The sequence below is a fragment of the Pleurodeles waltl genome, chromosome 8 (genome assembly GCF_031143425.1).
Source record: "Pleurodeles waltl isolate 20211129_DDA chromosome 8, aPleWal1.hap1.20221129, whole genome shotgun sequence".
NCBI classification, from domain to species: Eukaryota; Metazoa; Chordata; class Amphibia; order Caudata; family Salamandridae; genus Pleurodeles; species Pleurodeles waltl.
The window spans coordinates 71,789,335-71,816,997 of record NC_090447.1 but is presented as its reverse complement, the minus strand read 5'-3'; the positions used below and the strand labels follow the sequence as shown (position 1 = coordinate 71,816,997).

The 27,663-nt window shown below is 41.4% G+C and overlaps 1 protein-coding gene across 2 annotated transcripts in view; it reads left to right on the top strand.

Annotated features, from left to right (window-relative positions):
- Positions 1–13,085, top strand: part of LOC138249059 (erythroblast NAD(P)(+)--arginine ADP-ribosyltransferase-like) — a 63,454-nt gene extending 50,369 nt beyond the window's left edge. For both annotated transcript variants that reach the window (XM_069203113.1, XM_069203114.1), the window contains exon 4: positions 12,635–13,085. In XM_069203113.1, the coding sequence (XP_069059214.1) occupies positions 12,635–12,723 (89 nt within the window). In that variant the 3' untranslated portion in view covers positions 12,724–13,085. The remainder of the gene's footprint in view (positions 1–12,634) is intronic.
- The last annotated feature ends 14,578 nt before the right edge of the window (positions 13,086–27,663 follow it).

Genomic DNA, 27,663 nt, shown 5'->3' with positions numbered 1-27,663 from the left:
ATTCAACAAGAACTGGTTGCCAGAGCCACTGTCTAAAGTGCCCGAAACATTCAATGAAGTACAAAGAAATCTGCAAAAAACGTAGAACTGGTGCAGATATGGACGTTTACGTTATCTCGACAGCCAGTGGTTGGGTTTCTCATCTTCTCAGTTGCCCCTCTGATAATAGCATGAACTCTATTTAATGCCTGTGATGATGCACATCTGTTTAAATGGGAACAGTCAGCTCATTATAGAACATTTATTAATGGCATTTCTGATTTGTGTGATCAGATTCCAAGAGCACAGAAAACTCTGGCTTTGGGCCTCTGTAGTCGACAACTTGTGACATTTAATATTTACACATCAGAGCATGGTATTTTTTAAATGCTGGAAGAAATGTTATGTATGTGCCCCTCTTAATGGTATGAACCCATCTGGGTTTAAGCAAACAGGGTCACTGCCCTTCATCAGGGGTGTCCAGCGTAGGTCCTGGGGCCGGATCCATGTCAGATTCTCAGGATGAGCCATGACAGTTCATTTGAAGTTAGCCCTGATAGGGAGTTCTCTACTCCAAATACAAGGGGACAGATGATAAAACTGAGGACATGAAAAAAGCTTGTCTACATAATTGTACCTATATGGTGATGCAGTAACTTGGACTCTTCAAATCACATGAAAAGGGATCTTTCTGTGTAGTCAAATCAATTTTCATGGTCCTCATTACGAGTGTATCCCCCCTCAACTGTCTTAAGTTTTCTCTGTATCCTGGCTACAATTACCAGGGCATCAGACTTCATGATATAGACTTTTCAGCAGAGTTTCAGGGGCCGTGGGCAGTGGTTGTGCCGGGTCCTGCATGGTCTCTAAAACTTTATGGTCTTGGAGCAGAAAACTCTCCCCTCACTAATGTGCTCTCCCTCTGCCCTCCCCGTGTCCTCCTAGTAGCCTGCACGCACACTTACCGCCTGCTTGAAGAAGGTGATAGATATATGCGGACTTGGGCCCAATATTTCTCCCTGACAAAAGGGGGTAAGGGGAACACATGGATTTGAACCGGATATCCCTGAGTCCCTGTGTTATTATATATATAATTTAGTCCTAATCCAGTGTGGCAGTTGAAGATGCTGAACTCCGGAAGTGAAGTCAATGTGGTAAACAAATGGTTCTACCAAACTATTAGTTGATGAAAGCAGAGCGTGCAACGTATTTTGTAAAGTGATGGTGAATACTCTCCAAGGAGGTTTGCTTTGCTTCAGCTGATGATAAAGTAAACACCTCACGGGGCAACCTAGAGGTTCACAGAAAATCAATGAGTGTGCCCCAGGCTCCTCATCACTGGTGCAACCCCTCAAGTCAAGGGTCCTTTGGGTATATTAGGATGGGATCTGTGGCTATCTCTAGCCTAGAATATTGACAGTTTATGTTATATGGGGGCTTCCTGGCTACCCCCTAATACTACGATGACTTCCTCGGCAGCTGTGCTTCTCCTTCCTTGAGCACTCAGCTCCTGCATGGTCAGATAAAGTTCTCCACCTTCCCTGCAGGTCAAACAGGTTCCCTGGTCACAAGCAGACTCACAGCTCATCCAGCAAGAGGGTCAAACCTCAGGAGATGTCCCCTCTCCTGGGAGATGAGCTATCAAACTGACACTAGCCCTGGATCTCAGCAGTTCATCAAATATTCTCCAGATCACTCCTTTCCTTATTCTTGAAGAACTTGGAAATGGAGCCAAGTGGGGTAGTTTGAGTCCCACTTTAATGCATACTTCTCAGACCGGGGATGTTGATTCCGCTATCATGCTAAGGAGTTGGTTTGGGGTGGTTCCTGTTCCTATTTCATGTTCTTTCCTCAGCGTAGATACAGCCATTATAAAGGATGGTGGATCCCACAGAAGATAGTGACAATGCTAACTCCAGGCAAGGCTACCTGACTCATGAGCGCAATTGTTTGTGAAACTCCTGCATCCGCACACCTCGTTGTCTAGGGTTACACCCTTTAGCTCAGGAATGCAGACAGGATGTCAGCACAAGGATCTGGGTGCCTAGTAAAAGTGGATCTTTACACAAGTACACATTCCTACTCAATCAAAGATAAACATATGTGCTAGAATTATTAAAACAGTACGCTACCAGCTCAGCTTAATGTCAACAACCTAGAACATGGACAGTAGTCCTATGTCAGTTTGAGGACTTGCTCCATGTATCAGAACCAGGATCTGGACCTCAGAGTCAAAGGACAGGTCTAGGCCTGAGCATGCATGCAGGATTCACATGTGAGCTAGGCCATCGAAGGTCAGAATACCAGATATCATATGTATTTGGGTCATTCATGGCAGGGGCACATGCCTGTTTACCATGAAGAGTCATATACATCCCATTAGTTCAAAATAATCTTTTCTTTCTGTGCCACAATGACAGGTTTGATATGTTTGCACACATTTATTGGCTGTTTGACTAGCCGATTGATATGAGATTGAAATGTACTCTGACTCACAAAATGGGTTTAGTGTATAGGATAGAGTCAAATTCTAGTTCCAAACCCTGTGATCCTTTGAATCACATGGCTTGCAATAGAAAAGTGGCTTTATACTCATAGGCCTAGGGCTGTAACCCAGAATTAATAGCTTACCTAATAACTGGGTGGTTCTATACTCACCTCTATGAAGACCCTGCCCTTCAACTACAGCAGGAATGTAAATTTAAAATGCTCAGGTTTTATGTAGTGCTTAATAAAGAACTGCTTCTAAGCAGACACAATTAATTATGAGTTTGAAATGAAAGAGCATAAGGCAAATTATTCAAGGTTCCAAAGTGTGAGTAAAAGAGGTCTATAACCCAATGATCTTATCACTGTACCACGTCAGGGGTGAGGATCAGCCTGGTTCCTTACTCAACATAAAAGACAAAGTCAGAGTGAGCTGTGGGTCGAGACATATTGTAGATTGCAGGCCAGACCCAACAAACGCCAAAGCTGACAAAACCCACAGCTGAGTAGTAGGGAAGATGGGAAAAGAGGAGCCAAGGAGGCTCTCTCAGTGGGCAGTTTGAGGTTCAATAGAGCAGTGTAGGCACCAAATACAATGGTGTGCGCTAACCATGGCCCTCCTGTAATAGTATTTGAGTGTCCTGGAGTCATTCGTAGGACCGGAGAACAACTTGCAAAGTCTCAGGCACAGAATCCGAATGTCTCTGGAGAACCTCACCAGAATGAATGGCCAGTTATCTGTTGATGAACGTGAAAGAAGGTTCCTCCTCAGCACTAAGTTGTTTCATGTGTCAAACAAGAATGGTCCAGTGGGTCCTCTGCTTAGGTGGTACAGGGTCGCAAAAGCAAGTGTTACAAATGTGACTGGAAAGAAGTAGGTAGAAGCATTTCCTCCATTAAGCTAAGAACTTTGTTATAACTGTAGTCTATCCAATGACCTCATCTGCAAATGGATGCTCTCCGGTCTCCATGGATGAGGACCATAGTGATATTGGAGTGCATGAACCCTTTTCAAGTAGAGTAGGTGGAGCCCTCATCACCTCTCAGGATACTCTAGTTGCATGGAAAGAAATAAGCATCCAAAGTGGAGAGAGCAGCCGCAGCCCCACTGGCCCTTCCAAAGCCTGGAGTGTGATCACAATCCGATCCTCGTGGAGAGATGCAGTCAACAGATATGCTACAGTTCAGGCAGCAAATCTACTGAAACCAAACAGAAAGAGTGAAGAGAAGGTTCTCATGAGAGGGTGTTTTCACAGGGTGACACCCCACCTCAGTTGATTCCTCCAAGCTGGGTTTCCATTCAGCTTTTACCACCTCCCTCATATAGATCTGAGTCAAACACATTCTTGGAATTCCTTCTGTGGCATCTTTGTCTACTCTTGTAAGGGCCTAAATTATGAGCAATGCTTCAATACCCTCTTTTGTTTTCTCCTTTCACTTGTGTCATTTCAAGGAGTTGTGATTGAAAGGATGTGCAAATCCTGTGGCTATGATGGCAATCCTGACTTAGGACAAATTCACCTTCACTCATGGAAAGGGACAGGCACCTCAATGTCTTCTTCCTTCTTTCTTATATCTCTCTTTGATTCAGGAGCTTCACAATTAAAGAAGAATGGACCTGATGGTTTATGTCAGTGGACATGCATTAGTGGTACCAATTGAAGTGGAATTGGTGCTAGTGATGGTGGTATCACAATGGATGGTATCTGTGAAGGACGTTTCAGTAGTATTGGAATGGGCACTGGTATCAATTGTGGTTGTATCTCTGCCAGTGGCGGTGATATCAATATTTGTAGGGTTGGTGGGGGTGGCACAGGTGGCGCAAGTGGTGGTGGTATCTCATTGGTGCATATTCCAGAGAAGATGCCCATAAAGACCTGCACTCTAAACATATTCACTGGGGTAAAGTGATGAAACACATGATTGTCTTTGTCTTGCGCTGTTCTTGCACTACTTTGCACGGCTGAAGAATATCACTCCTTTGTATGAATTACTGAACTAGTGTAATACGTTACTGAATGCTTCAAGCAACGCAGGTAGGTGTCCATATATAGCAGACCTACAAAAATGAAGTAAGGCAGGAAATAAAAACACACACGCACACAATTGGGCAGAAAAATGTGAGATGGGTTTAAGGATTTGCAAGATAGATGTACTTCTTAAGCATGTTTTGTGAGCTGCTGATGCTTTGGGCAGATACTCAAGGGTGTGCATAATGTATTAGTTATTTTCAATTTTATAAAATGTGAATGAGCCATGGGACCAGCTGTTGCATAAAATGGACCAGTGCAATTTTATCCAGAAAACTAAAACAAATTATAGAATACATTGATGTTAGTGATTCAGGAATGAATACGGTATTTGACACAAAGGTGAGGCATATTATCAAAAGAAAGGATTCCAGTACCATCTTCTAGACAGATATAAGCATATTCAAGAGTGTGCTGGGTGCCCATTGGGGTCTAGATTAAGATAGAGTGGAGTAACAAAAGAATCTCTGTTACTGACGACAAGTGCTTACACTATTAGAAGCTGGTATAATTGAAACGACTGATAGTTCTTGCACAGAATGTGTTAATTGTGCTCATTCACATGGAGCATGCCCACAGTACTGGACCATCACTAAAATACTTGAAAACCTTGTCCTAGGGAACTTTTCGTTTGTCCTGGCCTTCAAATTAAGTAATGAGTTTATACTTTTATTTTCTGTGCAAAACAACTATATAAATCGCTCACATGCCTTTTTGACTCTGGTAAGTTTATGTTCTTCTTATTTTTATGATTGTGTCCATACATGAATAGAACAGATGTAAAAAGCACCACCCAAGTGTATGTGCATTTGTGGCACCAATCCCCACAAGGATATCTGATTTCAGTCTTCCTTTCTCTCTTATGTTTCTGCCTCTCACTCAGTGACCTCACTGTCTCACTATTCCTCTGCCTCCCTGACACTATTTCTCTTTAAGTCTTCTCTTTTAACTAGTTCTCACGCTCTCCTTTTTCATTGCTGTCTTTTTCTATTTCCTATTTCTTTGTGTCTATTGCTTTCTGTCTCTCCTCTCTCTCCTCTTCTGCCTGCCCATGTCTCTCCTCTCTTCTCTCTTTCTGACTCTCTCTATCTGCTATATCCTTGTCTATCTCTCTAGCTCTCGCTATCTCTCTCACTGTTTCTCCAAGCCTATCACATTCTGTCTGCAGCTGGAGCTAAGAATGAGATGTTCAGAAGCACCAACGAGACAATAGAATTTTCAATAACGAAATATTTACCAAACAAAAATAACTGCTGTGTAAATTAGATTCACAAACACATTGAAATGCTGCAAATCTTCCACAAAACAAATTGGCTGCTTAAGGATTCTATCACAGTTACCTACCTGAAATTACCAATGCCATTTCAGAAGCAGCAGTGGTGACATTGGAATAGGTAGTGCCTCTTTAAAAATATAGGCTGTGGCCACCTTTGTGATGAGTTCGAATGAAATGTAGAGATGGTTGTAAAAAAACTTGTGCGGGCTACCCCCTACTCTGGCAGATTGCAGTCTAGGATGATCAACTTCACAATTTTTTAACATTCTGTTACAAAACAATAGTCCAGAACAACAACTTTCTTTTATACACAGGGTGCAATGCGGTACCAAGTGGTAAGGCATTTTATCTCAGGGTGCATTTTTTGCAAGCACCCTTGGATTGCAGCACATAGAAGTATCTTAACAGTACTGAAAATACCTGGAGGCGTTGAAATGTGAAGAATGCCTGAGTGTTGGATGGATAAACCCTCACTGGTTTGTCTGAGTGGTTGCAGTATAACCTATAAATGTAGGTAGTCATCAATTGCTACGATATAGACTAGAACCACAATTTGCCAAGTAACAACTGCTTTACGGCTTCTTTGTGAGCCACATCGTGGTCAGGGCACAACCTAAAGTGAATCACAAACTCCTTACTCGTCAACTTGGAAAACAAATATTGGTGAAGGAAGAGTAGTCTTTCTTCTGGTTCTACGTGCACTGCAAAGCACATGATCTCCACCTGTGCGGTAAGTGAGAGCCAGTAAATTCCTGTGGTGCAGGTGTTATGTGTCAGGTGCACTTGAGGATTTCTTCTAGAAGTCTGCCATGCTCAGCATATGCTAGATCACCCTGAGGAATAACTGAGGTACTCACAATGTTTAAAGTAGCATTAGCACTGGGGCGGCATTACCACCATTGCTTGTATACAAAAGTTTCTATTAAAACCATAAATTGACCAAACACTAAACCAGTGTTTAGAGCTCAAAAGTATATTCAAGATGTCCTTGCAGGATCATTTGCACAAGGTGGAGCAGCTCCACTGTACAGCTTCTGAGCGTAGGTTGCATATCAGTCTTCTCTGACTTTAAAAACAGTATTGCAGACATTTATTTTGATCATGACATTGGTTATTACTATCATGGATGCATTTTCTTGTTATCATAAATATTTCTCATTTATTAACTACAGAAAGCAAGCAAAGAAAATACAACAGAGTTGCCAAAAACAACTACACAAACAATGTGACTCCTTGTAGGTCTCAGGGACAAACATTCTGATATAGGATCAGTGGCGCTGTTCTATGCAGCAGCCAGACATACAAGAGGGAGGGCCCCTTAAGCCAAGGAGATGGGGTGCCAACAGGAGTGCTAAAAATACAATCTCCCCTTGGGGAAGCAACAGACCATCCAACATACAATCCATTCAAACACACATCCTATCATGCAGGGTATCTCAACCAATCACACTTCCGTTACACAAAGAAAAATATCACTACCACTACAGTATAGATAGAAAGCATCAAGCTTTAATGGTATATTTACAAACACCACAATTCAATACAATTCCTAAAATATTTAGGTTGAAAAAGAGTACAAAATACAACATATTATATAGCCCAGGCCCACTCAAAATACTTCTAATCACAATAACATGATTGAAGGATCCTTCCTAATATGCCGCAAAATAAAGTTAATACAACATAAACATAAAAAGCAAGAGTTACTTGGGGGAGAGGCACAAAAGACATCACATGTATATCTAATTCAATAAAGACTGATCCGTTTATTAATTGCATGTAATGTCCGATAATATATAACGTAGCATGAAAGTCATCATCTACATATCAAGATTTTAACAGATTCAGTCTTGATAGTCTGAATGTTTATGTTTATGTTATGCCAACATGGACCAGCGCAACTGGCAAGTCCGTCTCATACCTAGACTATACATTGGTGAACCTTCTATTATATAACCAGGTGAGTGAATTTAGAATAACTCACCACCAAGAGAGTGATCATCATCCTCAGGTAATCCTGGTTGGGGCCACTTTGTGCAAGCACAAGGCTGTAACAGCTCTCTCAAGAGATGTTGGCACTGACAATTTAAAACATCTGAAGGGGAGCTCCAGTTTGGTTAAGGACCATGCAGAGGAAGTGGTGGTCACGCTTAAATCCACGGCTCTAGCAGATTTTAACTAGATATCAGTCTGGGAAACCTTTACAGAAAACTTGACAAATAGATATCCCGTCAGATGTGTGAACAAGGAAGCGCAGCTAGGGTGCCGTAAGATCACAGTCCTGCTAAGGCCCGTCTGCCTGAGAAGCGCCAAAGTAGGCAGAATGCTCAGACAACTACAGCGATCCCCCAAGGATGGAAATTTATTAGGGGCTCTGCATAAGGAGAGGAGACTACTGAAAAGGGAGATATGGGCCTTCAAAAGATCAAAGCAAGAAGCTCTGTCGGCCCAACTGTTGCATGCCTCAAAGTCAAATGACTCAAAGACATTTTGGGAACTGATTAATACCATTGAGAAAGGCCCACGGACAGCTCTCAATGCAAATATAAGTGAGGATGCTTGGATCGAACACCTGACATTTCACTTTTTTGAGAAGCATCCTTGATGCACCCGGTCTGGAGTGGCTCCAGGGGGAAAACCGAACTACCAACTCTTCAGTCCAACTAGTATATACATCCGCAGAGATCACTAAGATCATCCAAAAATCTTGGTCTGACTGCGCCCCCGGTCCAAATGGAATCGCGAAAGTGCTTTTTAAGCACTCCACCTCACGGTGGGACAGCTTCTTGTCTAGGATATTTAATACCATCCTGGCGGAAGGAGTTATCCCTGTAAGCTGGTAAGATTCAAGCAACAACCCATCTTCAAGGGAGGTGTGGCGTCATCGGCAAATAACTATTGTTTAATTACGCTGCTGGATGTAGACCATAAAAAAATGTCCACTCTGTTGCTTCAAGACCTAGAAGCATGGGCTTCAGACATAAGCAGACTACCGCTAAACCATACCGGGTTCACAAAGAACCAAGGTACATTTACAAACCCCATGGCAATAGGCCTCATCCTCAACAGAGCAAAGGCCACTGGTACTCCGCTTTATATGTGCTTTGTTGACTTTAAGGCAGCATTCGATTGTGTCCTACGTGACAAGCAAGAGGCAAAAGGTCAGCAATGGGGAATCCCATCTAACTTATTAAGGGCCATCAGACTGCTATACTCGGACACCTGCGTCAAGATCAAGATCGGGACAGCACCCACTTGTCAAGGGAAGTGAGAACCTCGACCGGACTAAAACAAAAGTGCGTTTTAGCACCCCTTATTTTCAACTTATATATCGTGGACCTTTCCTTGACGTTAGATGGACAGGTATCTCATACCCCGACCCTTGGCGGTCATCCATTTTCAAACATCCTGTATAGCAGATGACTTGCCACCTCTTAGTAACACCAGAATAGGATTGCAGACATTACTGGATTGTTTCGATCATATGTAGAGGATAACGGTCTGGAGATGAACCGTAAGAAGATGATAGTCATCTCACTTAATCGCCGGATTCTAAACCAGGGCAAATGGTTTCTTAGCTGAGCTATGATTGACGAGACCCCTGCATATGCATACCTAGGTGTCAACATAGATTCGAGGGCTTCATTCGCCCCCAAAGGGAGGCAAATAAGGAATAGGGCAAGCCCTCATCTGCGCTTATTTAACGTTAGCAAACTTGCATCGGGTGCACAATCTCCAGCCCGCCATATGGAACTTGTAATAAATCGACCAGGATATCTGTCACATTTGTGACGGAGTAGTCCCCTCAGCAAATGTCATAATTAGGCCCATAGTGTTCATTACGTAAGTTGCAGTATCCACTCACTCCTCCAGCTAATTCATTCACCTGATCATCCTGTTAGTCATTCCGGATATGCTAAGATTTACCACTATTATGCAAGACCTGTGCAATACAACAGATGAAACCACTGTGTCATGGATGTCCAAAATATGCCAGGAAGTACAACTATTTTGTGGGGATCACAATGTCATGGATAGGACCCATCATGCCAGGGATGTAAACAATGTGCTAAGAATCATTTGGCTGAAAATACTAGTTTTATTTTCTGTAAATACATATATGGTAGCCATACATTCATCAGTGTGCCATTTTCATCAATGACTCACTTGTAAAACTGGCTTACATGGATTGATTCTGCCACACATGTCCATGTAATACCCTCCCATGTTTGGCATTGCCAGCAAAATGGCATAAATGCTGACAGTATGCCAAGGATGTCCACCTTTGTTTCAGACCATCAATGTGCCGGGGGTCATCTCCGTTATGCCACGGATGACCAGGAATAGGACAATGACGCCCACAATATTCCAAGAATGGCTGATATCATGCCATGACTGGACCAAGTATGCCTAAAATATGTTCAGAAGGACCAGCACTGTGGCAGGGGTGGGCACATGATGTCAAAGTGGCTAGAAGGATCACTTTGATTGGTCAATTGTTTACTGAGAAGGCCAGTGTCATGAATAGCCACCATAGTGCTAACGATGACCCTGGTATTGCTAATGGTGGTCCCAGATGCTGCTAGAGGGGGACACTGTTGTCCACAGAAGAATACCACACAAGGCACTTACCTTCACAGGCATCCTCATTGGTGGCTACTTGGTCTGCGATTCATTCACACCAAATGTGATCGAGTTTAATGTGCTGTTGATGTTTTAGTAGGTCAGAGTATGCCCCTTTCAGTTCTCTTTTAGATGGGATCCTACCACCACACAGACCAGTAACATAAATAAGTGAAGCGTAAGGGCCAATTGAGCAAAGACACGGAAATGTCCAATGGTGTGGTGGTGGTAATCTAGTGCTCTACAATGTAATATCACTCAGTAGAGCAACCTTAGCTACATCCAATGTTAATCACATCCCCTACATTGTGAGGACACTAAATTTCCATCAGTATATTTATGAAAATTAAATTGTTAAAGGGAAGTAAAAGCAATATGTTAAGGTGAGGGTTACATCAATAAACTAGAGTGGTGATAACTTCATAATAAAATAAAAAATAAAGCTAGGAGTCGGGAGAGTCTCTCCCTGAAATGATATAATGTCCCGTGCTATGGTGGTGACAATGTAGTGCCCCACAATGCAGTATCATTTAATGTAGTGACCACAAATTATGCTGCACACACACATTATGGGGCGTTACATTGTGAAATAGTAAATTGTTAAATGTAAGTAATATCAACAGGTTTCAAGTAAGGATTAATTAGTTAGAAATAGCATATGGGTGACATCAATTAATAAAAAAATAAATGAATAAAGAAGGGCAGTCAGCAGGGTCCACCCATGCCCCCCAAGACAAACTATTGTCCCATGATGTAGTGGTGGGGATGTTGTGTGCCACAATGTAGTGCTACTCAATACAGTGCATAGATTTATTTTACACACATTTGCTTACACATTGTAAAAAATAAATATATGTCAACTTAGGTAACTAATTCAATTTAAATTCAGAAGAGCCCATCAGTCATAATCAGCCATGATTTCAATAGTCAATATATTCTCTTCGAATTTTATTGCAAGAATTTTAGGGCTGGCCTTCACAGACATGATATTTAGATACTTGACTTTCATGTTTAACAAGTGATTTTCACTTATTAGGTCTGGCATTAGCCAAGACTTTTTGTTTTTACTAAAATACATTCTAGTCATACTTCCATACAAGGTTTTCAGCATGTCTTCTTCATCCATTGGTCTGTTGTAGTGTCATTCACAGTTTGCTTACTTCCACCGCATTATACAGAATGGGGCACAGTCAGCAAAATTCAGTCATTGCCTTATCTGGCAGTGAATAAGATGTCCTCTTCAGTGGTGAGAGCTACTTGTACAATTTGCGCATAGATTTACAAATGGCTTTTGTCAATGCTTATTTTACTCAGGCAAAGGGCTGGCATCTACGACAACATTCCAAGTGGACCATTTGCATATTGCATGGCTTCATACAAAAGTCAATCCAAATAGGCAGCAGCAAAGCCAAAAGGATGGTAGCCAGGCCCTATCAATTGGCTTTGCCAGTGTTTGTTTTTTCTGTTGAGGAAGTAATTAAGCCCCAAAGTGTCAGGTATAGAAACATTTAGACTTCCTATAAAATAGAATGACTTTCGGAATTGAAGGCATAGGATTTTATAAATTATTCTCCAAAAACCTAATTGAGGCTCTTGGCTGAAGCCAGCATGTTTGGGGAAATGTGCTTTAAAATGCAGTGCTTACCCTTTTAATTAAATGTACCTTGGTAGTAGAAAAACCTCATTCACAATGCTAACTTGCCTCTTGATGCATGAGCTATTTGCAAGTGCTCTGATTTTAGCAACATGGCAGGAGGGATAATAGGAGCCCAACTAAATCTGTTTCAGACATAGCACTGCATTTCAACTCCTGCTGTATTTGTGGGTGGTAATTACCAATACCAGGTGCATGAGTAATACCAGGTTGTGGTATTACCACACCATTCCATGTGATTTCCCCTCAGGCCTTCATGGAATGGGGAATTACCTATGGAAATCAGTAGTACCAATTTCTGTATGTACACTGTATGTAATTCTCAGGTTTGACTTGGAAGATTTGGCCCAGAAACCAGAGTGGCAATACCACTGGAGTTTAAGAACTAAACCCATGATTATTATCAAAACAATACTATTAGAAGATTTGTTATGATGGTCATATATTGTGTACACCCTGAGCATGTGTTGTTTAACTTTTTCCATTCATTAATTTTCCTCAAAACCCAGATAATGATTGCGCTCTCTCTATGTAATGCACTGTTTTCTCTCTATATGTAATGCACAATTTTTTTCTCCCTCCTAGCACCAAGCACAAGAAACCTTTCTTCATCCCTACAGACAGTCCTCTTCTTCTTCTGGGGATTTGCTGTGGTTGTGAACACGTTTGGATGACCTGCCTCGGACTTCATAACTTAATCAACATTCATGCTCCCAATCAAGCTTTCAATTGCTAAAGGCTCCGCGTGAAAATCCCACCAACATCATCATCAAGCGCTCGCTTCTTCTACATGCCCATGATGATTGTGGACATAGCTCCTCGGCCACCGCTATGCAGCTTTTCTCCCCTGTCAAACCCTGTTAAGAGCCAAAAACAAGATACAGCTGAAGTCTACTACATTTGAACTAGATTTACTTTAGAGAAGAACTGACAATCATGTTATATAGCATTGTACACAATGTACAAGCAATCATGTAAGCCTCCAACCCATTGCTTAGTCTTACAGCTTGCAATTAAATCATTTTTTCTAAATTGATTACATTTCTTGCTATATTTTGATGTGTACAAAATAACTATACTTAATGTAAAGGTTGTTTTTGTATTTCATCCATAAAAAGTGGGGTTGGTTTGTAAACCCACACAAAACAGTGTCATCTAATAAATGCTCACTTTACCCTATTTTTCACAATCGACAAAAAGAGCCTGTTCAGTCTTGAATTCTTCCAAATCATATCTGACACAGACATTAGGTATCATGACGAATGAAAATGAATGCAATGAGTTTCATTCCTTTATTACCCAAACTCAAAATGCTAGAATGTATTCACAAATAGACATAATTTTCTGTTAGCCAGAATTAGTATTGTGCGTGTTGGTTGAGACTATTGCCAATATTGCTCACTGGCAGAGATCTAATAGATGAAAAGATTCAGAATTGTCAATGATAGGTGCTAGCAATTATCTAACAATAAATTACAATTCCGATAAGAAAAGGCTCCCAGGTGATTATCTTCTGGTGTGTATGTCCATTGGGTTTCAAACCCTTACTCGATTCCATAGTTAGTTTCACATTGGAGAAACTCCATCTATGGTGGTCTTTCTTCAGCAGCTTTTGGTGGGAGAGAAGGAGTGGTGATTTTGTACTGAACAAATGGTTCATAAAGGTGTGATTTTATATTTCAGTTCAACTGAGTTCCATAAACGGTGTGTACATGCAAAGAGACACACGGAGTTGTGTTTTCAAGAGTTTATAATTTCTATGCCAATTTTAATTGAGGTAGCTGTGACATTTTTTCAGGTATGTGATTTTGTAAAAGTCTAATAAACATTAGAACAAAATATTAGGATTCACTTACTAGTTTCTAATAGCATCCTAATTGATTGTGGATATTGGCAGTGATGTAAGTTTGCTACCAGCAATCTAATAGAACTAACATACTTCATATAGATTGTTAACTCACATAGAAGTAGCCTGATTTTTATTGTTTACTAGCAACAGTCTGAGTAGCCATGCCTGCGAACATCCTAAGAATGTCCCGCAAATCTCTCTTCATCATCTTCAGCACTGTCAGGTCCTAAACCTGCTTTATACCATTTTCTCTGAGGTGTATCATCAACTGGTGCATCCTACCTCTTTGTCCAAAACATTCCTACCACATGGGCAACAGTTGCAACCACCTCATCTCCCCCAGCCATTGTCAACATTACTTCTTTGGATAACAACACCATTTGCCTGTCACATCCTTAGTTGCCTACTTGTGTACCAGCTCATCTAATGCTGGAGTGACCGCAAAGCCATGTCACCCTCAGATGTTCATCACTGCTCACCTTGTCTGGAAAGATATAGATTTCAATCACCTCCAAGTTCCATTAAACAGCCATTGGGTTGAACTTCCATACCTTTCCAATCTCTACTTGCCCAATTGCATTGCTTCTCTCTTATGTAGACCAATCCTAAATGCCTCTGTGGAATGAGTGAGCACCAAATTCCAATTCAGGTAAACAATATGCCACCAAAAAACGTTTCTCTACACCACCAATACCTGTACTTCATTCACCTCACGGACGTTCTCGTACACAAAGAACCTACCTTCCTCTCCTTTCTTCTACCGCAAAAAGATTGCATACTCCGAGGGCAAGTCACTCCCCATCGATCCTGTGCAGCTATGCCACCACTCCCACACAGCTCTTTTTATTTTTGCTCATCCCTATACTCACTGTACACCAACCCACATCCCTTCACCTCCTCACAACCATTTCTGAAACTCTAAAAGCTCTAGAGATCATAGCCATGACCAAGGTCCAAACAGACCAGATTTCCACTTCAAATAACAAACTGCTTCTAGATGTCCTACCAGGCTTCTTAAAATATGAAGGGCATTTGGTATCCTGCCGTCTTTTTCATGATTGCTCAGCCTCATCAATCCCTCAAACATTGTCGGACACCATTCGCCCGACCAGCTCATATCTCCAGTACAGTACACCTGCTATCTTCACTGTTAATGTGGTGGTGCCACACCCTTTCTGATCAATCCCAAAACATACCTTATCATACCCCCCTTCGCAACCAGAAACTTTTTACATGTTCCCATCTACAACTAGCACATCCATGCACAAATCCCCTCTAAGCAGCTCTACGGATATTGAAAATATATAAAGAGCAATACTTCCAGTTAACTTTCCATTATCAATACCTCAACATCCATATGGCGCCTGGCGTTGCAGTGAGCAAATCATCACCTCTAAGGCTTATCTATGGAACATCATCAAATGAGAACATGAAAGAACATTAGCTATGGTGTTTAACAGACCAGTGATGTGTGTAGCACCACATTCAAAGTCAAACATCTCAATGTCATAGTTAATTTAGTCAGCCACTTATCCATGGCCAGCAATTTGTTTGCCACATGTCCCAATGTTTTCTTGTCACTTGAAGGCATCACTAGTGTTGCAGAACTTCCTATATTTGCAATGCCACAAGTCTCAGAAAAAATCCAAGATGGCTAAGATTATCTTCATTCCATCCAGTCTGCAGGCCACTTCTCTGGGCACCATGAGCCATTCCAATATGCAAGAAAAACAGTGCTTCAGTGACATAAGAATGCATTTCAAACTCCTCAACTTTTTGTCCAGAAGTATGCATTTTCTGGAAAAACAAATCACAAACTCCCACATCTCCATATCATCTTGCACCCATTTAATCAAAAACACTCTGTTGTCAGTCTTGTTTCCCCTACACCCCCCATTGTCAAATTTGCCAAACACCTACAAAGAGCTCAGACTGGGACAACCACGTTACATGCAAAGTTTAGGTGTTCCGACAACTGCTAAACGTCCAGCTCACACATTATCAGATGTTTCAGCTCTCCAATAATGAAAAGCAGTTTATTCCTCAGCTTTGAGATTTCAGTAGCTTCCAGTCCAACTCAATACCCAAAAAGACTAATACGCTCCTCTGGCTTTTTCCACTTCTAGGGGTACACCTAACACCTGAGTCATATCCAGGGATTCTTGCAATATTCTGGGACATGAACCCTCTCTATGACCTACCAATAAAAACCAAACTATAAAAATAGAATAAAACGTAATGCACAAAATGACAACAATCCAATAAGAGAAACCAGAGATATTCTTTTTTTTTATTTAAGGGAAATAACACCAAGAAGCATAAAGCATCAATGATAGACAATTGTCATGGTAGTTCGGGAGCTAGGCACACTTTGAGGCTGAATGAGATGGAGCACAGATTGTATTCACCAGCTAGGTTCCTCAAAGGTTTTTTACCTTCTGACTTTAAGTCCAAATCCACCACAAAAATACACTTCTAAAGCCCAACTAGGACCTCAGGGGAGGCACTCAGATACTCACAAGGTGTCAGGGAGAGGTCAAATGCAGGGAACAGTCAAGGTCCAGTTGTCACTGGTCAGCTGGGCAGTTACAACAAAGGCTTTGTATAGCTTGTTGTATACCTGGAGCAACAAAGGCTTTGTATAGCTTGTTGTATACATGTAGCTTGGACAGGAGGTCAGCCTAATGCCCCTAAGAGTCTACCTATTTGTCCTGGGAACAAGACACTGCATGTCCAGTTGTGCAGGCCCCCTGAGGTCACAGACAGCAGGTCCAGTCCTCTTCTGTTCTTCCTCAGGTCCAGTAGTGGTCTGTGGAGGGTACTGTGAATGCCACATGTGCCTGGCACTAGCCTTTTGGTGGGGGAAACTTCTGCCCCCACCCTAAACAATGGGGTGATATATCCCAGGGGTACCTCTAACCACCTGTGAAGTATTTTGTGTGTGCACTAGAGCAACCAATTCCACAGTGCCCCTCCCTGACTAAATCAGAGATGGTGAAAATCATCTCCCCTTGTGCAGAGCCTGGGTGCCCTCTCCAGAGGTGTGGGTAGGGACATGAGCAACCCCTTTTCTGTGGTCACTTCAAACCAGTTCTGGTGGCAGCTCTCTCAACATTGGGATTGGAGCCAGGCTGACAACTGCTTGTTACAGGGGAGACTCCTTTGAAGATAATTAAGTTCTCAGGCACTGTTCAAATAGTCATCCTGCCAGAGGAGCAGGAACACCTGCCATCTTCTAATTGACATCTGCCTCAGCACATAGCATTTAGTCAGTGCCATTGTTAGCACCTCTGACCTTATTTGGTTTCTTATCTTTACTTTATAAGGGGACGTGTTAGAGGTTCGATGGACCTTATGACTGCGCTTAGAGTAATTCCCACCATCGGACCCAATTTCAATATAAATCAATAACAATGTCAATCAATAGGCTCAATAATCTTGAGAGTCAGTAATTTCCACTCACCATGACCCCTTTGGCCATGAATAACCACACCTTTTTTGTAAAAGTTAGAATGGATACTTCCCTATATTAACAATGCTAATATCACGTAACTTAATCTCAAAATCAAATGATAGACTTATAGAAACAATACTGGTTGACCAAATCTCATATGAATCTCAATTTAATCAAAGCATGGATGGTTATGCACTCTAGAATCACAGTACAAATCAATAGCAAGAATAATTGTGCAATAGAAATAGCATACATTTAGACTCAGCAAAGAATTTACATCAACTATTGTTAATAATTAGCAAACATCTTCTGTGAGTCTCCTAATTAACCTTCTGATTAGAATACCATGTTTGGCCTTCATGCAAAACAATTTAGTCAACACAAATTTGACAAAACACCTAGCTATGGCTCTATCAAAATTAGCAGTTGGTACCTAGGGACAAAAGACAAATTACATCAAGAACAATAACATTCTGATATACCTCTCCTCGGTATGGAGATAGAATTCTCTAAGTACAGAATTAAGGCGAATACACCGCATCGGAGAAGAAGGAAAACGGGAAAATGTCTCTCAAGGAATGGGGATAGTCGGAATGGTGCTTCTCAGTAAAAGACTAAGAAAAAGTGAGCGCTCTCTTCTTGGTGATGTCGGGCTAAGTTAAAGTTCTTTAGGACTCTTCTTCCCATATTGCAATTGGTCAAAGAATTGTACGTTTACTTTTAATCCAATGAAAGTAGAACCTCAAATTTAAGATATAACTAAACTGTCCTTCACATGTCGATGATTGGTTCCACTTCTCCTGTTCCCATCGTCGGATTCGTCAGGTAACAATTTTGTAACTCTCTGTCCTCTAGTCAGTACATCCATTGTTAGCTCCTGGGAACATCGCTTTCACACACACAAAACTTTACATTGTAACGATAGCTAATACAGCGTATTCTAGCAAGCAGTTCTTATGGGAAAAATCATTTACTAGCATTTGGTCAACACAGTGGAAAAATACAAACATTCATTTCTCTACACAGCCATTTTATGTGACTTTTTTTTTAAGCAGTGCAACTTAACATGAGCTGTGCAACTAGGCCCAATCCCTTGTTAACTTAAGGCCTACGATTTATAAAGCAAATACATAATACATAGTCATTAATATAACATACTACTACATTAACCTAAACATGAGCACGACATTTCATGTTAATAAGCAATTAATAAAGACACTTTGGGGGTCATTACGACCTTCGCCCGCCAGTGCGGCCGCACTCACGCGGCCCCCATTATGACATTCCCGCTGGGCCGGCGGGAATGAGGGGTCATAATCCCCAGGGCATCGCTGCTTGCAGCGCTGCCCTGGCGGATTATCACCGCCGGGGCTAAAACGGCGGTAAACCGCAGGCCCCGGCGGTGCGACCGCGGCGCTACCGCCGCGGTCGTAATAAGGGCCTCCGTACCGTCAGCCTGTTGGCGGTACGGATGCCACATTACCCCTGGCGGTCTCTGACCGCCAGGGTCGTAATGACCACCTTTGTGATTTCTGTCGGCCACCCAAGTAGGCACATTTTCAAAGTCATGTATTATTTTTCTCTATTAACTAATTTTCTATGCTGATTCAATGTTCAGAATACATGAATTTATTAGTAAAATTAAACGTTAACAATTCCTCCTCTGATGACTAAATATTTCATCACACTTACATCTCCCCGTACAAATTTTCACTCCGCTAAAATTTATCATCCGTATCTCTTTTACTTTTTCGTTCCCTCTTCAAATTTTCCCTAAACAATTTTTCCATTTTAATTTCTTCCCTCCTCTGATCATTTTTTATTCTCTTTCATTTAATCACATGATACAATTTACATATTCCCCATGCTCCAATAATGCAAATCACAATAATCAATATCCCTTGTATTATTTTCAATACTATCCCTTTTCCCAAGTTGCCAAACCAGTCTCCCATGGAAGCAAATCCCTTGCCAACTTTTTCCCAAACTCCTGTTTTTTTCAGCTCTTTCAAATCAGCACTATCGTTAGTCAGATTACTAATCAAGCTTCTAATTTCTTTGCTGTTATCAGGACTATACGAACACCATTACGTTGAATTCAACATTTTGCAAACTCCTCCATCCTTTGCTAAAAGAATGTCTAACGCAAGGCGGTTCTGAAGAGTCATAGATCTTACCACAGCCATTTCTGTGTCCATTAGGATCATGGTTCCTGAAAACTTTGTCAGCATGTTATCCACAATGGTAGACAACTTTTGAATTTTCAATGAATTCAGAACAACTCCTACTGAAGGAATGATTGCTCCAAATATGTCTCTGACGATGCCAGAATATGATTCTCGCTTTTGTCTAACATGATGTAATTCAGTCATTTTCGGTAATTTACTCAAGCTCTCTATCTGAAATATATTTGGGAAAACTATCCCCAAGTAATATGTGCCATTCCATCCTCTTGGAAGACAGTAGTACTCATTTGGTCAACAGATGTAATAAACTCCAGGAATTGCCAGATCCTGTCCATTCAACGTGAACGTCCATTTACTCTGAAACAAAAATACATGTCTGCATTCACTCATTCACACAAACAATGTATCAGTTCTAGATTTAGGCCTATATACACACAGCATTCCTACATGTTGCTCATCTAAAGCTAACCTTCCTTGTGTTTTTATTTCACTACATTCATAATCATTTCTAAATGTCCTTTTCTCTAAGACCTTCTCTAATTTCTTTTTTAATGTCTTTCTCCTATCATCTGTCTGATCTAAAATGTTCTTTTCTATGGGTGTAAGCAAACATGTCAAATTGTTGCAGTGTACGTATGTGGTGCCAAACATCAACGTAGGCACAAAGAATCCTCTCACTAATTCTATAGTGTTCTCCTTAGCTACTCTACTCAGGTACTTAGTTATAGGGACAAATGAAAACTCAACATCATAATTGAAATAGAAATAGTGAATGTATTCCTGGTTATAGAATCTTGTTAGTAACCGACTACAACTTATTCCATAAGAGAGGGGCAAACTATGATAAGTAACTCCTTCCTCGACTGATGAAGGAATCTGCGTGCAAACATAACAGTCTCTCGCATACATCGTCTAAACATACTCACTCAATAAGCGATAGACAACGTTAGAAGAAAGCTCTCCTTGTGTGCCATCCATGTGCAGATATTTCTCATCTAGCCTAAACTTCTCTATTTTTGTAAGTGTAGTAGCTGTCTCTAATGCTAAGGTATGGTTGGCTTTAATCTTGTCAATAACAGTCATTCCCACAATCAATACCAGGCACAATATCAGGCATACAATCACCAAACCAATACTCATGTATTTACAGCACCTATTCTTCCTACCCTGTTGGCTAAGGTTACTCATGATCTGTAAAGAATCAGAAAGTAGAAGAGAAAAAATTTATAACTTTGCAGAAAAAATCAAAAACAAAATCTTCAATCTTCTTCAAAATTATTCAGAGCTTTCAGTCTTTTTTCCAGGATAATTTTGTAAAAATCGGTAAGCGTGTCAAAGATCTGGTTTGCAGCTTGTCAAATCAGGTTATCAAAGTCTTTTCCTGTTGCTTTCAATAGTCTCTCTCTAGCACTCCTCTCAGCTTACAGTTTCAACAGTTCAGTTCATTGACTTTCTTCAAGTCCCAAAATATTGACCCTGAAATGTATTGATCAAAACAAAAAGACAAAAAATCTCTCTGCCATTCACTTGTTGTTGCATACGCCCATTCCGGATCAGCGTACCTTTGACTTGCAATTCTCTTTCTGTTCAATCTTCGATCTTCATTTAATTCTCCATCACTCAAATATTCTTTCCTTTTGTGTCTACTTCCTCCTTCATTGTTGTCACTGTAATTGTTTCTTTTCTCTTTGCTTGCGACTTTGGCCACTTATCTCCTTTCAGTGGACCTTTCGTCAATGCCCTTTTCAGTGTCGGACTTGTAATTTCTCCTTATTCTGCAGGACTTGACGGACCTGCAACTGGTTCAGGAGGAGTCAGATAACATTGGCTTTGATTCCCCTCAAATCCTTCCCACTCTGGGTCCTTTGTTTGCTCTGTTTGTCTCTCAAGACTTTCTGCTTCTGGGAGAGCCCTCCTCTGAATAGACTCTTCTGCTGCCTCAGTTGAGGTTGGTTCACTTCCACCTTGCTGTGGGTCTTCTCCTTCATGTCTCGCAGGAGTGGCTGAACTGCTTTCAGTTTGCTCAGATTCAGTCTCAGTTTCTCCTTCTCCCTTCTCCAGTTCTGGGGTTGGTCTGGACGTTGTTGGTACTCTCAACAATTCCTCTTCATTGTCCAACGGACATGCCAATTTCCTCGTGTGGCTTGTGTGGATCCAATTCGGAACTCCAGCGCACTTCACAGCTGTGGTAGTGATCAGCACTACCTGGAAAGGGCCTTTACACCGAGGCTCCAAACACGTCTTCCTCACATGCTTTTTTATCGCAACCCAATCACCTGCTCTCATGTTGTGTCCTTGATCTTGAGACGGTTGCAGTGTGGTGGCTTCCACCTGATGAGAAAAAGAGCTAACCACATCAGCCAGACGTTTGCAATATTTAAACACCATATCATCTGGTATGTTCACAAGAGCATTTACAGGAACCGCTGGCAACCTCATTGCTCTGCCCATGAGGATCTCATGCAGTGACAGTCCTGTCTTCCTATCGGATGTGTTGCTCATTGTCATCAGAACTAACGGTAGTACGTCGGGCAATTTCAGGTTTGTGGACGTACACATTTTCACCATTCTTGATTACAAAGTATCATTCATCTGTTCCACAAGTCCTGATGCTTCAGGGTGGTAGCTACAATGCAAGTTCTGCTCAGTGTTTAAAGCTGACCATACTAATTTAATTACTTCATTATTGAACTGACTTCCTCTATCTGATTTTAAAGAGACCGGAAACCCAAACCGTGGTATCAGTTCCCTGAGCAGTAATTTCGCTACTGTGAGGCTGCCATTTCTTCGTGTAGGGTAAGCTTCAATCCAATGGCTAAAGATGCAGACAATCGCCAACATATATCTCAATCCTCCACACACAGGCATCCCAATAAAATCCATCTGCATCCTGCTGAATGGACCTCCTGCTCATCCAATGTGGCTCCAAATGAACACTGTCCCTTTACCCGCGTTCATTTGTTGACAAATTACGCAATGATGGCAAACTGCTTCGGCAACTTTTCTAAACTTTGGATTGAATCAATTTTGTTTAAACACTCGAATCTTAGCATCCCTCCCAACATGTGCTTGACCGCGATAATATCTAGCCGTTTGAGTCAACAAGCTATTCAGCAGGACCAACTGACCCTCTTCTGAAACCCATAGTTCTTCCTCACACTGTACACATTTCAATTTGACCCATGATTTTTTCTCTTCCTTTTCAACATTATCCTGCAATGCTTTCAGTTCTTCAAGTGTATCTATAACACGTAATGCATAACTTGGGCACGTCTCATCTTCCTCAGGTAACAATTCCATTTATCTTTGAACTAGACACAGTTCAAAGCACAAAACCTTGCGAATTGATCTGCATATCCATTTCCCATTGACACAAAATCTTGTGATTTCAGGTGTGCACTGCATTTCACCACGGCAAGCTTCTCGGGCATTTGAATAGCTTGCAACAATTTGTGAATTCTCTCACCATTTCTGACTGGTGAACCAGAAGAGGTCAGGGAACCTCTCTGTGACCACAATTGGCCACAATCATGCACTATTCCAAATCCATACTGGCTGTCCATATAGCTGGAAACTTTAAGCTGTGCAGAAACATGATATGCTCTAGTAAGGACTACCAGTTCCACCACTTGTGCAGAATATACTCCTTGAAGCCAAGACACTTCAGGTATACCAGAAATTGTGCACACAGCATATCCTGCTCCCAGTGTTCCTGTGTTGTCTCTTAAACAGGAACCATTGACAAAAATAATTTGGTCATTTTCCTCCAATCAGGTATCTCTAATATAAGGTCTCGGCTATGTGCACAGATCAGTTACTTCGAGACAATCATGTTCAACGTCTTCCCTTTTGTCAATTTCAACATTCTCTTTCAGGAGTAAAGTTGCTGGGTTAAGCACTGTACACCTTTTCAATAACACATTTGGGGACCCCAGGATGCTCGTTTCGTAGCAAGTCAGCCTGCCGCCTGCAAGATATTGCGTTTTGGTTCATGTAACCAAAACTTCAATGAAGTGAGGGACCATTACAATGCTCTCACTCTGACTGAGGCTCGGTTCAATAGCAGCTACTGAACACAGACAACCAAGGTGAAGCTGCTGTAACTGGGTGCAAAGTAGGTGAAAAATATGATACTGGCCGGTTTAGTCTACCATGGACTCGAGTCAAGACAGACAAAGAACATGCATCTCGCTCATGACAAAACATTGTGAAAGGTTTTGTGTAATCAGGCATTCCAAAAGCCGGGCTTTGCACAAACTTTCTCTTAACTCAGAAAATGCTTTCATACAGGCTTGATCTAACACTAAAGGATCAGTAACTTTTTTGTGAGTCAGCTTCTTCAATGGCTTTGAAATGACTGAAAAGCTGGGAATCCTCTGACGATAATAGCCTACCATTCCCAAAAACATCTTGACATCTCTCTGTGTTGCTGGGGGATTCAACTGCAATATTGCTGTGGCCCTTTCTTTGGATATCTTCCTAATGCATTTCTCAATTAGGTGACACAAATATTTCACTTCTCTCTAACAGAACTGCGTTTTTGCTTGGAACACTTTATGACTATTTTTCTCTAGATGATTCAGTAAGGCAATCGTATCATACTTGCATTCTTCTTTTGTTTTGGACACAACCAACAAATCATCAATGTATTGCACCAATGTCGATTGGAAAGGTATTTCCAATGACTCCAGGTTCTTTTTCAAGATCTGGTTGAAAAGGGAAGGTGATTCTGAAAACCCTTGAGGAATTCTACACCAACAGTAGATTTGATCTAAAAATTTGAATTAGAAGATAAATTGACTATCCTCATGAAGAGGAACAGAAAAGAATGCTTGTGACATGTCTATTACGATGAACCTTTCAGCATCGCACAGGATCTGAAAAAAGATCACTGCTGGATTTGGCACTACAGGGCAACATTTAATCACAATGTCATTTATTTTTCTCAAATCCTGAACAATTGGAAAATTCCCATAGGGCTTTCGCAATCCAATTACTGGTGAGTTACATGGCCAGCTCAGCACTTCTTTTAAAACACCTTGGTTCACAAATTCAGCAATTATGGGTGCAATCCCTTCAATTGTGTCCTGTGTCATGTGGTACTGAGGAATCTGGGGAAAAATCGTGTTCTGCTCGACTGTGACTTTAACTGGCTCAACTCCTTTTATCAGACCAATGTCTTTCCCTGTCAAATCCCACACCTTCATTGTAACTGTTCCCTGTAAGTCAGAAGGAAGATCTCTCACTTTGAAAACTGGAAAGAAGCTAATCAAAGGGTACTCTTTACTTATTGTCTGACAATCTGCCTCTGGAGCTGGGTCATCCTCATCATCACTGTTTGTCTGTTTTTCAGTTCTATCATTTCAGCAAGTAATCGAGCATCTTGCTTTACACAGCAAGTCCCTTCCCAGTAAGGATACTGGACTTGAGTCACACACTACAAATTTGTGTAATCCTTTAAAGTTGTCAGTTTTAACCTGAACTGGTTCTTCAATTGGGTTGGTCAAACACTGATTCGCAACTCCTACAATCTGGACTGTTTTCCCTGAAAGGGGCAAGGTTGGAACTTCTGCAGTTCTTACTGTAGAGCGTGTAGCTCCTGTGTCGACCAAGAATGAAACTTTGTGACCTATTACCTTTCTCTTTACGTATGGACCTCTCTGATCTACTTCTAGGGAAGCTGCAAGCACGGATTCTTCTTTATCCGAACTCTCACTCACCCAATCATTGTTTATTCTATTCTCACTGTGTAACGGGAATTGGTGCGCTATGTTATTACTCTGGTTAAACCTTTGACCTGTGACCTGCTGAGGATGCATCACATGCTGCTGTTCCATTGGGGCTTGAGGTATTTGAATTTGCTGTCTAGGTACCATTTGAACATGCTGTTGCATTGGCTTGAGGTGGGCATCTGAAAACCTATCATTTGCACCTGTTGCATGGGCTGAAAACTTTGCATCTGATTCACATTATTTTGAAAATTTGGATTATGACCTCTCATTCTTGGTCCTCTCATGTTTTGGAAAGAATTAATGTCACTTGTTTGCTGAACAACACCTTCCTGTACCAACATCGGACACTCCCGCTTCCAATGTCCGAGCCCTCCGCAAGTGTGACATGGCAACAATCTCTTCATTCCCTGCACATCATTCTGAACCACTACTGGTACTGTCACAGCATCTGGGCTTGGTCTGACATTTGGCTCTCGTATGTGCACTAGTCTGTGATCCTGTTATAGGTGTGTATTGTGGGACGGTCTGTGAATGTATCCAGGACATCAACTTCGGGGTGGACTCTATCTGGACCAATGTTGGCTTCTGGTAAAGTTGTCCGGTAGGCACTGTCAAGTTTGTTGCAGTATCTACAATACGTGTAACTAGTAGCCAATAGGTACATCAGGGTAAATTCTTGGAATATCCCTTTGTGGCAAAGGCCTCTTAACTGTCGAAGTAGCTGGAGAATTATGGCTAACCTGTAATTGGCTCTGGGTTGATATCGGGGTGTAGGACCAGCACTTGTGCTTGAACTTCTCTCATGCACTGCTTATGGCGGGGACGGTTTTTCAATAACTGTAAAATGAATTCATCATCATTTGACTCTTCTTCATATATCAGAGGCTTCCTAGATCTTGTGGATTTCTGCTCTTTGTTATCGGAAGGATATGAATCCCTCTCTTTAGTACTCTTTCTAGCTTTGTTCTCATTCTGTTGTGTAATTGCGTGAAACAACTTAACTCCCTGTAACGTCTCAGTTCTCCAAAATTTCTGATCACTGTCCCATCTAGCCTCTACTAGTGTTTTCTGCGCTTTTCTCATTCTTCTCTCAAATTTTGGTTGCTGCTGCTGTCTGGCTACTAGTTCCCAAATTGCTTAGACCTCAAACTGTGCTGGTCTCGGAGGACGTTTCAAATCATGCAGCACCCTCCACAAATTCTCTAAGCTCCTGAAATTAAATGTTCTGTGGGCAGGGAACGCTAAGCTCCCATCTTTCCCAGTCACTTTGCACACTTGTTTCAGCCAAATACATGGCTCAGCACCCTTCACTTTGAATACAATGCAGGCGGATGTACCTTCTGGCGGTGTAATTTCTCCTATACTCGTTGAAATATACGTATCTCCCCTTAAGGCACTCTTTAAAGCTTTGAAAAATTTAATTTCTGCGACTTTTATGCAACTTTCAATCAAATCAGGAAGTGACTTTCAATCCCAAAATCCTTTTCCCAGACCTTCTCAACCAATTGTGCTTCACGGTTGTCCGCCAATCCATGCGCGATCTTTCTCACGAAGTGACCTATCCCAGCGCGGCTCCAATGACGCCACACTCACACATACAGTAGCTGACAAAGAGAGTCAGTAATTTCCACTCACCATGACCCCCTTGGCCATGAATAACCACACCTCTTTTGTAAGAGTTAGAATGTTTATTCCCCTATATTAACAATGCTAATATCAATTAACTTAATCTCAAAATCAAATGATAGACATACAGAAACAATACTGGTTGACCAAATCTCCTAAGAATCTCAATTTAATCAAAGCATGGATGGTTATGCACTCTAGAATGGCAGTACAAATCAATAGCAAGAATAGTTGTGCAATAGAAATAGCTTGCATTTAGACTCAGCAAAGAACTGACATCAACTGTTGTTAATAATTAGCAAACATCTTCTGTGAGTCTCCTAACTAACCTTCTGATTGGAATAGCATGTTTGGGCTTCAAGCAAAACAATTTAGTCAACACAAATTTGGAAAAACATCTAGCTATGGCTCTATCAAAATTAGCGGTTGGTACCAAAAGACAAATTACATCAAGAACAATAACATTCTGATATACCTCTCCTAGGTATGGATCAGCAAGCTGCGATAGTCTTCGTCAATTGGACATCTGTTCGGTCAAAATCAGCATCAGGAACTCCCAATAAAGTTCAAGATAGAATTCTCTTAGTAAAGAATCAAGGCCAGTACACCTCATCGGTGAAGAAGGAAAATGGGAAAATGTCTCTCAAGGAATGGGGATAATCGGAATGGCGCTTCTCAGTAAAAGATTAAGAAAAAGTGAGCGCTCTCCTCTCGGTGCAGTCGGGCTAACTTAAAGTTCTTTAGGACTCTTCTTTCCATGTTGCTAT